This window comes from Pelobates fuscus, chromosome 4, assembly GCF_036172605.1.
Source record: "Pelobates fuscus isolate aPelFus1 chromosome 4, aPelFus1.pri, whole genome shotgun sequence".
Classification (NCBI taxonomy): Eukaryota; Metazoa; Chordata; class Amphibia; order Anura; family Pelobatidae; genus Pelobates; species Pelobates fuscus.
Window position 1 is genome coordinate 13406891 of NC_086320.1, and position 12301 is coordinate 13419191.

The 12301-nt window shown below is 43.9% G+C and overlaps 1 protein-coding gene across 1 annotated transcript; it reads left to right on the forward strand.

The window, feature by feature from the left end:
* The first annotated feature begins 9778 nt into the window (after nucleotides 1–9778).
* LOC134607690 (lymphocyte antigen 6E-like) lies at nucleotides 9779–11952 on the forward strand. Its single transcript, XM_063450233.1, has 3 exons — nucleotides 9779–9884; nucleotides 11423–11542; nucleotides 11633–11952. The coding sequence occupies exons 1-3, from the start codon at nucleotides 9806–9808 to the stop codon at nucleotides 11839–11841; spliced, it is 408 nt and encodes a 135-aa protein (XP_063306303.1). The 5' UTR covers nucleotides 9779–9805; the 3' UTR covers nucleotides 11842–11952.
* Nucleotides 11953–12301: the final 349 nt, after the last annotated feature.

The window sequence follows — 12301 nt, forward strand, 5'->3', positions numbered from 1 at the left end:
TAGATCTGAATATCCTGATTTGGCGCCATTTCAAACTTCCGGTCAAGCTTCTTCTAGCTCGGCTCGAAGTGTTCTATTTACCAACTTTTCCCAAAATCAAGCTCCCACATCCTTATGCTCTATTACCCCCCGACCGGAACCTCTAACTGACGCCCCTCCACGTAGCCCTATACTAACCCGACAACTGACCGGTACCCAACAATTAAAACATTATCAGATGCCTCTTCGTCTGAATCCTGGGTCAGCCTATATCGATGCCGCAGGTCAAATGGCACATGCTGACCCAGTCTTCGTATATGTCCCGTTCACGACTACCGATCTCTTGAATTGGAAGACCCACAACTCCTCGTACACTGAGAAACCACAAGCTATGACCGATCTGTTCACCTCGATAGTTCAGACACATAACCCGACATGGGCTGATTGCCAGCAGTTATTAATGACTTTGTTTAATAATGAGGAAAGGACAAGGATTAATCAAGCGGCCATTAAAGCGCTAGAGGATAGAGCCCGTGCTTTGAATCAAGCCAATCCGGCAGCATGGGCCGCAACACATTACCCTAACACCGATCCCGACTGGAATGTAAATGGCGCAGATATGGTTCAACTCAGAGCCTATAGAGACGCTATAATTGCTGGCATGAAAGCCGGAGGGAAGAAAGCTATCAATATGTCGAAGACAGTTGAGGTGATTCAGAAAAGTGATGAAGCGCCCAGTGTCTTTTATGACCGATTATTGGAGGCATACCGCTTGTATACCCCCTTTAATCCGGAAGACGCTGATAACTCCCGAATGGTGAACTCCGCCTTTGTCAGCCAAGCTTACGGAGATATTAAGCGCAAGCTACAGAAATTAGAAGGGTTTGCAGGTATGTCTATCACCCAACTAATGGAGGTAGCGAATAAAGTATACATGAATAGGGAAACAGAAAGTAAGAAAGAGGAAGAGCGCAAGATGCGTAGAAAGGCAGATATGCTAGCGGTAGCGATCGCAGGCGTAGATAGACGGGGCCCAGATAGAGGCGATAGTAAGTGGAATGAGGAACCTCTGAGTAGAAATCAGTGCGCATACTGTAGGGAAGAAGGGCATTGGAGAAGTGAGTGTTCGCGAAGAGAACAGTATGAGAGAGACAGACCCAGGGCAGGTTACGGAAACTTTAGAGGCAGAGCGAGAGGTAGAGGAGGCCCCGGAGGGAGTAATGGTAATAGAGGGAGCAATGGGAATAGAGGAAGTGTTAGGGAAGATAGGTATTTTCCAGCAGCGCAAAGGTCCCGCGATAGAGAAGGTAGGGACTTTGTGGGATTGGCTGACACGGTCATGGAGGACTATTGATACCGACCGGGCTCCATCCCCCTTGGTCGAGCGGAGCCTATGGTCGATGTATCAATAGGGGGAAAAAGGAGTGCGTTCATGATCGACACTGGTGCTGAACATTCGGTGGTGACTAATCTAGTTGCTCCTCCATCTGGAAGAACTATTACTGTAATAGGAGCAACTGGGAGAAGTGCTGAAAAACCGGTTCTTAAAAGTCGACTCTGTACATTGGGAGGCCACATAGTAAAACATCAATTCCTTTATATGCCTGAATGTCCAGTCCAATTGCTGGGACGTGATATGCTATCCAAATTACAAGCGCAGATTACGTTCCTACCAAATGGAACAACATCCCTAAAGTTTAATGGACCTTCAGGTATTATGACATTATCCGTACCAAAGGAAGAAGAGTGGCGACTTTATACAGCGTTGACTAGCCAAAACCCTAGGAGTGATGAATCCTTATTCAACATACCAGGAGTTTGGGCAGAGAACAACCCACCAGGACTGGCCCGCAATATTCCACCTATTAAAATCGAACTAAAACTTGGGGTTTATCCAGTGAGCCTAAGACAATATCACATCCCACAGAAGGCTAAGAAGAACATCCAATCCTATCTGGATAAGTTCATACGGTATGGTATCCTAAAATTCTGTACTTCCCCCTGGAACACCCCATTGCTGCCTGTTCAAAAGCCCAGTACAGATGAGTATCGACCTGTGCAGGACTTGAGAGCAGTCAATGATGCGGTTGTTAGTATACATCCAGTTGTGCCCAATCCATATAACCTGCTTGCTTTAATTCCGGGCGGGGCTACTTATTTTACAGTCTTAGATCTCAAAGATGCCTTCTTTTGCCTCCGAATTGCCGCATAAAGCCAATGTATCTTCGCTTTCCAATGGGAAATCGCTGTAACGGGCTCAAAACGCCAAATGACTTGGACAAGACTGCCCCAAGGGTTTAAAAATTCACCTACCCTATTTGTTTCAGCTCTAAGTCAAGATCTACTGGATTTCGAGTCTATCCCAGGAGAGTGTGTATTGTTACAATATGTAGATGACTTGTTGATAGCAGCAGTTACAAAGGAAATATGTCAGCAAGCAACGCACGATCTACTACACATTCTTTGGAAGGCAGGATACAAGGTGTCCAGAAAGAAGGCTCAGTTGTGTTTGCCAACTGTCAAATATCTGGGATTCCATATCTCTGAAGGTCAAAGAATTATGGAGCCAGAGAGAAAAGAAGCTGTGTGCCAAATACCGATACCCAAGAATAGAAGACAAGTGCGAGAATTCTTGGGGGCAGCAGGCTTCTGTAGGATATGGATTCCCAGCTACGCGATACTGGCAAAACCTCTGTATGCAGCTATTAAAGGTACTGAGCACGACCCCTTCTTATGGACTCAGGAACAGCAAACGGCATTTGAAGATGTGAAGAAGGCTTTGATGAGTGCCCCAGCATTAGGTCTACCTGATCACACACGACCATTCTACCTGTACGTACATGAGCAAAGAAGAATGGCTGTGGGAGTATTGACACAGTACTTGGGATCATGGCAAAGACCTGTTGCCTACATGTCTAAGCAATTGGATGCAGTGGCCAGCGGACTTCCACCTTGTCTAAGAGCCGTAGCTGCAGCCGCCCTGCTCGAAGCTGAAGCCGATAAACTCACTCTGGGTCAAGAACTTTATGTACGAGTCCCACATGCAGTACAGACGTTGTTGGATTACAAAGTAAATCATTGGTTTAGTAACAGCCGTATGACCAAGTATCAAGCAATGTTGTATGAAAACCCAGGAGTGCATTTAGAGACTGTAAACACCTTAAATCCAGCTACCCTTTTGCCACAACCTACTGAAAGTCAACATGATTGTTTGGAAGTGATTGATGAAGTATTTTCAAGTAGACCAGATCTTCGTGATTTTCCCATCCAGAACCCCGATGTTCAATATTACACCGACGGCAGTAGTTATGTGAAAGAAGGGATCCGCTATGCAGGATATGCAGTAACAACGATAGACAAGGTGATAGAAGCTCGGCCACTGGCAAAAGGAACATCAGCACAAAAGGCAGAATTAATAGCACTGACACGAGCGTTACAATTGGCTGAAGGTTTAAGAGTGAACATCTACACGGACTCCAAGTATGCGTTTTTAACCACTCATGCCCACGGAGCTTTGTATAAAGAAAGAGGACTATTGAATTCAGAAGGCAAAGAAATCAAGTACGCAGCTGAAATCCTACAACTATTGGAAGCAGTGTGGGAGCCGAAAGAAGTCGGTATTATTCATTGTCGAGCGCATCTGAGAGGAGATGGTGATGTAACCAAAGGAAATCGGATGGCAGATAGTGCAGCTAAGCGTGCTGCTGAATCGGGAAGACAGGAGTATGTGGGGCATATAGCTGCTCTTATACCAACTCCACTGTCTCAATGGACTCCAGTTTATACAGCTCAAGAAGAGGAGTGGTTAAAGACTGAACCTGGAAAGTATTTGGAGAACAAATGGTATCAGTTAGAAGATGGAAGAATAGTCATTCCAGCATCACTAGCGGTAGAAATTGTCCAGAACTATCACAACGGGACACATTCTGGGAGAGATAGCACAGAAGAATCTCTCAGAAAACATTTCTACATACCAAGATTGTCCAACTTGACTCAGGCCATTGTACGAAGATGTGTAACGTGTGCTAAAATAATGCAAGACAAGGACCAGTAAAGCCACCAGGAGTCCAGTTTATGGGGGGACTCCCCATGTCCGATTTACAAATTGACTATACAGTGATGCCTAAATCGGGTGGACATCGTTACCTGCTGGTAGTTGTGTGCACCTATTCAGGCTGGGTAGAAGCATGTCCTACTCGTACAGAGAAAGCAGGAGAAGTTGTGAGATTCCTGCTACGAGAAATAATACCCCGATATGGACTACCCTGCTCTATAGGATCGGACAATGGTCCAGCTTTTGTTCATCAGTGCCTACAACAACTGACTCATATGCTTGGTATAAAGTGGAGGCTTCATACGGCATATAGACCCCAAAGTTCTGGTAAGGTAGAGAGAACTATTAAGAATCAGTTGGCTAAAATGTGTCAGGAAACACAACTTAAGTGGAACGTTCTCTTGCCCATAGCTCTATTGCGAATCCGCAGTACACCTACCAGAAGAATGGGCCTCTCTCCTTTTGAAATCATGTATGGGCGACCACCTCCCGTACTTGGTAACTTAAGGGGGGATTTGAGTCATTTGGGAGAAGGAATTACCCGGCAGCAGGTTGTAGAGTTGGGTAAGACTATGGAGGAGGTACAGAAATGGGTACAAGATAGATTACCTGTGAATATTTATCCCCCAGTTCATAGTTACCACCCAGGAGACCAAGTGTGGATTAAAGAGTGGAATAATGTACCGTTAGGGCCCAAGTGGAGAGGTCCTTATGTTGTTCTTTTGTCTACCCCTACAGCGATAAAAGTAGCCGAAGTGACTCCGTGGATACATCACTCCAGGGTTAAACCAGCAGCAGTCGATTCTTGGCAAGTTACAGCAGATCCAGAGAATCCCTGCAAGATCCGGTTAAAACGCACGACTCAGTCGGAGTGACGAGGAACCTTGTGGATTACAAATTTTATTGTTTCAGAGATTTGGTAAGTGAGTGGGAAGGCCATAATAAAGCCTGTCCACCCACCAACGAGTGATAAGTCAGGAAAGTCTCGAAGGGACCCCTGTGAAGACGAGCAGAACTCCATTCCCTGCAGCCCTTACATCCTGGAAGCTGAGGTGCCTTCGCACGGACGAAGACTGAGGATGACGACGAAAGATGTGCTTATAATAATGTTTATTTATGTGTATTTTTATATTCAGGAAGGTAGAGGTACCGACACTCCTAGCTGTGAGGTATGCATTAAGACTACAAGAACAGGTAACCATATATCCCAGACCCTAATTTGGCATTCGCAATATGAATGTAAAGGAGATGTATCAAGATGTAGATACTTAAATATAGAATATAGTGTGTGCCATTTAGGAGTAGGAGAACCTAAGTGCTTCAGTCCAAAGTATCAACCCTGTACAATTTGGTTGACTATCAGGAATGGAGATCCTCAGGGGACCCTAATTAACAAGACAGTATTAGAATCCGTATATTCTTCAGGTGTTCTGCTATTTGATGCGTGTAAGGCGATATCAAGTGGTAGAAAGCCGTGGAATATATGTGGGGATCTTAGATGGGAGAGAACGTATGGGTCTAACGATAAATATATTTGTCCCAGTAGTAAAAATAAGTATGTGAGTCCTAGATGCCCAAATAGAGATTATAACTTTTGCCCATATTGGTCTTGTGTGGGGTGGGCAACTTGGGGACAGACAGCAAACAAGGACATGATTGTGACTAAGTTGCCTACTAGTTCATACTGTAAGTCTATGGAATGCAATCCAATCCATATACTTATAAATAACCCCGACAAGTTCTTAGATAAATATGGTAATTTATTTGGGTTTCAAATATATGGGACGGGTTTAGATCCTGGGACAATATTGTTTATAGGGATAGAGACTGATACGGTAACCTCCCAAACTCATCAAGTATACCACTCCTTTTATGAAGAGATGAGCATAGATAATAAGATCCCCCATAATGCTAAAAACCTGTTCATAGATTTAGCCGAAAGTATTGCCGGTAGTCTTAATGTTACCAACTGCTATGTGTGTGGAGGTACTAACATGGGAGACCAATGGCCTTGGGAAGCAAAGGAGGTAATGTCCGGTTCTGAGGCAGTTGACCAATTAATATCTACACAAGCCGATTATCATATGAGTGTTAGAGGTAAATCTGAGTGGAGATTAAAGACCTCCATCATAGGTTATGTTTGCATAGCGAGGAAAGGAATGATGTATAATACTTCTGTAGGAGAATTAACTTGTCTAGGGCAAAAAGCTTATGATGATGATACAAAGAATACAACTTGGTGGTCGGCTTCAAATGTCTCAGAACCATCTAACCCGTTTGCTAGATACACCAATTTAAAGGATGTGTGGTTTGATTTATCCATCACATCTAACTGGAGAGCCCCAGCAAATTTGTACTGGATCTGTGGTAAGAAAGCCTATTCGGAGTTGCCACAGGACTGGGAAGGGGCATGTGTGTTGGGTATGCTCAAACCATCCTTCTTCTTGTTACCTATTGAAACAGGTGAGACTTTAGGTGTTAAAGTGTATGATGTGAATCATAGGAAGAAAAGGGGACCCATAGAGATAGGCGCCTGGGAAGATAATGAATGGCCTCCCCAGCATATTATAGATTATTATGGGCCAGCCACGTGGGCAGAGGATGGTACCTTTGGTTATAGAACCCCTATTTATATGCTCAACCGTATTATAAGATTACAGGCAGGGGTGAGATCATTACTAACGAAACATCACAAGCGCTCAATCTTCTAGCGAAGCATAATACCAGGATGAGGACAGCAGTATACCAAAATAGATTAGCGTTGGATTACCTTTTGGCAGTAGAGGGAGGTGTATGTGGGAAGTTTAACCTGAGCAATTGCTGTCTTCAAATAGATGACGAAGGGAAAGCAATAGCTGAGCTTACTAGCCATATGGTTAAACAAGTAGCTGGTTTGGTAGCTGGTATGAGTGGTTTGGAGGGCTCAAGGCAGTGGTAGGTGGAGTCCTACTGATTTTAATGTTGTGTCTACTCCTGCCGTGCCTTATACCCTTAGTAGTTAGGTCTGTGCAAAGCCTGATAGAAAATATAGCAGAGAGGAAGGCTGTAGCACAGATAATGGCAATTTATAAATATAAGGCTCTAGATCAGGGAGAACCAATGCAGGAAGATGAGTGTTGAAGATTCACATCATAAGATAAGTCTGGTTTGGTTCAAGGTAACTTGCGGTGTATGCAAACCAAGGTTAAGTGATGCCTCAAGTAATTGTGAAATATCAAGAGGCATCAAAGGGGGGAATGTGGTGGAATCTCGGTAAAAATAAATTTAGTAGGCCGAGATTACCACGTGGCATGTGTACGTGCATATGCTGACGTATCGATCAGTTGGTTGCACGAGGCAAGATACGATCAGTAGTGTACGGAGCATGTGCAAGAATACAGGATATAGTATTCCCCTCCTCCATTGTGCTGGACAAGCCATGCGGTCAAGCAGGAAGTTAATTCTTATTTTTATTGAATGGTCAAGAGAATGTGCGGGTGGAGCTTAATATGGGAGGAGTTATGTGCCTATATAAGGAGCCTGCACTATTGTCCGGGGCTCAGAACTTGCTGTATTTTGGTGACATTAGTCCCTCTGAGTCCCGATCGGTGATCCAATAAAGAATCTCTTCCTTCCTGAAGAAACCTGTGTCCATCTCTCTGTGCTTTGCTTCCGTCAGTTTCTCCGGTATCAGTATTGCATGAAAATAAAAATATCATATATGTCTATATTTATTGTCATCTTCCTGGTTCTTGAACAGTTTGACTACTTACCCTGGGAGGACACTACGGAACTACTGGCACCATAACCACTACAACGTAATGTAGTGGTTATTGTGCCTGGATTGTTTCTTTAAATAATCTACCAGTGCCACTCCCAAGATTAGGGGCCCAGTATATGCCACAGCACTGTATATAGATACAACCTAAAAATTATTTGGACTTGGGGTGCCTTGGAAAAATATTGAAATAGTAAGGGCGCCTTGAACCAAAAAGGTTTGGGAACCCCTGGTCCAGAGCCTTTCTGATTAACTGTAAGCTTTTTCGACCTCCACTGAATGGCAACTCCAGGTATCTACTACCTACCTCTAGCCTACACTACTTGCATTGGAAAGCTATACCAGGTATCTACTAGTTTTCTATATCAAGATAAGCCATCAGTGCTTTCACTGGAAGTCTATTCCAGGTATCTACTACCCTTTCTATATCACTGTTACTGCTCCCACTGGAAGGCTATTCCAGGTATCTACTACCCTTTCTATATCACTGTTACTGCTCCCACTGGAAGGCTATTCCAGGTATCTACTACCCTTTCTATTTCACTGTTACTGCTCCCACTGAAAGGCTATTCCAGGTATCTACTACCCTTTCTATATCACTGTTACTGCTCTCACTGGAAGGCTATTCCAGGTATCTGCTACCCTTTCTATATCACTGTTACTGCTCCCACTGGAAGGCTATTCCAGGTATCTACTACCCTTTCTATATCACTGTTACTGCTCCCACTGGAAGGCTGTTCCAGGTATCTACTACCCTTTATATATCACTGTCACTGCTCCCACTGGAAGGCTATTCCAGGTATCTACTACCCTTTCTATATCACTGTCACTGCTCCCACTGGAAGGCTATTTCAAGTATCTACTACCCTTTCTATATCACTGTTACTGCTCCCACTGGGAGGCTATTCCAGGTATCTACTACCCTTTCTATATCACTGTTACTGCTCCCACTGGGAGGCTATTCCAGGTATCTACTACCCTTTCTATATCACTGTTACTGCTCCCACTGGAAGGTTATTCTAGGTATCTTCTACCCTTTCTATATCACTGTTACTGCTCCCACTGGAAGGCTATTCCAGGTATCTACTGCCCTTTCTATATCACTGTTACTGCTCCCACTGGAAGGCTATTCCAGGTATCTACTACCCTTTCTATATCACTGTTACTACTCCCACTGGGAGGCTATTCCAGGTATCTACTACCCTTTCTATATCACTGTTACTGCTCCCACTGGAAGGCTATTCCAGGTATCTACTGCCCTTTCTATATCACTGTTACTGCTCCCACTGGAAGGCTATTCCAGGTATCTACTACCCTTTCTATATCACTGTTACTACTCCCACTGGAAGGCTATTCCAGGTATCTACTACCCTTTCTATTATTATTAGAATTATCTCCCTTTATACAGCGCCAACAGATTCCGTAGCGCTTTAACAATATTATTAGAGGGGGGAACGAGGGAGGAACTGGAGAAACAGGTCTTCAACAACAAATAACTTTTCCAGCAAACTCGTGATAACTAAACAAGCCTTTTGTAAAGCAGCCCAGGTTTATTTAACACCAACCTGGGGCTCACCCAGTAACCCCATTCAATTTCCTTCATGTTAAGGGGGGAGATAATGTCCACCATTGCACACAGAGTTCTTTCAATATTAAGAAGATAAACTTGTTTTGTTTGAATCTCTTAATCCTAGTGTCTAACAAGAAATCCCATGGGGCAGCCTTACATTATGGAGATCTCTATCCCAGAGAAACAGGCACACCTAGGATCAAAGAGAAGACAATACTCGTTCTGTCTCCATGGAGGATGATGGTCTTGTCTCTATACAATTACATCAGGACAATCTTGATAAACAGGTAGGCAGCTTCAGGAAGGGTTTTCCTGAATAGGAGACATGTTTCTGGGTTCCCACCCAGAAACATGTCTCCTATTCAGGAAAACCTTTCCTATTCAGGAAATCCCATTGACTTGGTAGAAACCAACACCCCTATATAAGAAGCTTCTGGCTTTCAATATGTCCACTGGTCCTCATTCACCCATCATGGACACCTTGAAAGCCATCTTCCTGCTGACTGCCCTCTGCACAGGGACAGGTAGGATCGGACACTTTGATTTGCTGTCATATTCTGTTTTTGTCCATTCATAGTATTTCCATCAGATTAGCCTGTGATGATATAATTCCTGGCGATTTCTGTTATGCCGGACTTTCTTGGCCTTTACCTGTAACATTGTATCAGTGGTGTGAGATATTCAGAAAGGTTTTCAGCCTTACCAACTCCATCCACCTTCCTCTCTGCCAGTTTATTTATTTTGTACTAAATCGTAAATAATTGGCGACACTTTATCTTTACTACTTCCACCATCTGAATATTCCAAGTACCACCCTTTCTATATCACTGTTAGAAATTACTGCTCCCACTGGAAGGCTATTCCAGGTATCTACTACCCTTTCTATATCACTGTTACTGCTCCCACTGGAAGGCTATTCCAGGTATCTACTGCCCTTTCTATATCACTGTTACTGCTCTCACTTGAAGGCTATTCCAGGTATCTACTGCCCTTTCTATATCACTGTTACTGCTCTCACTTGAAGGCTATTCCAGGTATCTACTACCCTTTCTATATCACTGTTACTGCTCTCACTTGAAGGCTATTCCCAGTATCTACTACCCTTTCTATATCACTGTTACTGCTCTCACTTGAAGGCTATTCCTGGTATCTACTACCCTTTCTATATCACTGTTACTGCTCCCACTGGAAGGCTATTCCAGGTATCTACTACCCTTTCTATATCACTGTTACTGCTCCCACTGGAAGGCTATTCTAGGTATCTACTACCCTTTCTATATCACTGTTACTGCTCTCATTGGAAGGCTATTCCAGGTATCTACTGCCCTTTCTATATCAATGTTACTGCTCCCACTGGAAGGCTATTCCAGGTATCTACTACCCTTTCTATATCACTGTTACTGCTCCCACTGGAAGGCTATTCCCGGTATCTACTGCCCTTTCTATATCACTGTTACTGCTCCCCCTGGAAGGCCATTCCAGGTATCTACTGCCCTTTCTATATCACTGTTACTGCTCCCACTGAAAGGCTATTCCAGGTATCTACTGCCCTTTCTATATCACTGTTACTGCTCCCACTGGAAGGCTATTCCAGGTATCTACTACCCTTTCTATATCGCTGTTACTGCTCCCACTGGAAGGCTATTCCCGGTATCTACTACCCTTTCTATATCACTGTTACTGCTCCCACTGGAAGGTTATTCTAGGTATCTACTACCCTTTCTATATCACTGTTACTGCTCCCACTGGAAGGCTATTCCAGGTATCTACTGCCCTTTCTATATCACTGTTACTGCTCTCACTTGAAGGCTATTCCCGGTATCTACTACCCTTTCTATATCACTGTTACTGCTCTCACTGGAAGGCTATTCCAGGTATCTACTACCCTTTCTATATCACTGTTACTGCTCCCACTGGAAGGCTATTCCAGGTATCTACTACCCTTTCTATATCACTGTTACTCCTCCCACTGGAAGGCTATTCCAGGTATCTACTACCCTTTATATAGCTGTTTGCCTTGTTTGCTTCTGGATTAACTCACATTAGGCATTTTTATTTCTAGGCTTTGCATTACAGTGTTACACGTGTACAGGCAAGGCCAGTAACACCAACTGTATGAATGCGACCAACTGCACGGCAGCCAGTACTTACTGCAAGACCTCGGTGGTTTCTGGGGGAATCGGTAAGAGTCAAACATAACATAGACTTTCTTCCTTTCCTTTTCTCCCCTTTCCCTCTCCCAGAGTTAAAGTACTTTGTGTTAATCCCACAGGTAGTCTGTCTGCGGCCACCATTTCCAAATCCTGTGAGTCCGACTGCAAGGCAACCAGTTTGAATGTTCTGATTGTTTCGGGTACCGTGTCATGCTGCAGCACTGACCTGTGTAACAAAAGCGGGGCCACCAGCGTGAAGTCCAGCTACGCCATCCTGGCTCTGTGTCTGGGTCTCTTCTTAACGCTCATCAGAAACCCATCTCTGTGATTTACCAGAACCCAAAGATCATTCTACAATATCCAACCACAGCGGACGCCCTAATAATATTACCGGGCCTAACTGAATTCTCCTGTACCCAGAGTTGGGGCGAGATAACAACAAAATATCGGAGGAAAGGCCTGAACTGGTTAAACCTGGACGGAATGTCTAACCTTGTAATCTCAACTCCGACGTACCTGTACAAACCTAAAGACCAGTGAAAGCTAGCTGTACCCTCACGGAAAAAATAATTGGACATTAATAATATTATTTTTATACTTCTATTATTTTTTATTATTTTCTTGGATGCATAACGTCTCCATAAGTATTACTACCCTGAGATCGGCAAACTGTCTGCAGAATTAACAATTAATATAAAGCAATTTACTATTCTGTTAATACCTTCTTTCTGTGGGTCAATGAGTAACGCAGGGTACCTGCCTGAACTTAGCAGAACTGACAGGGCCGA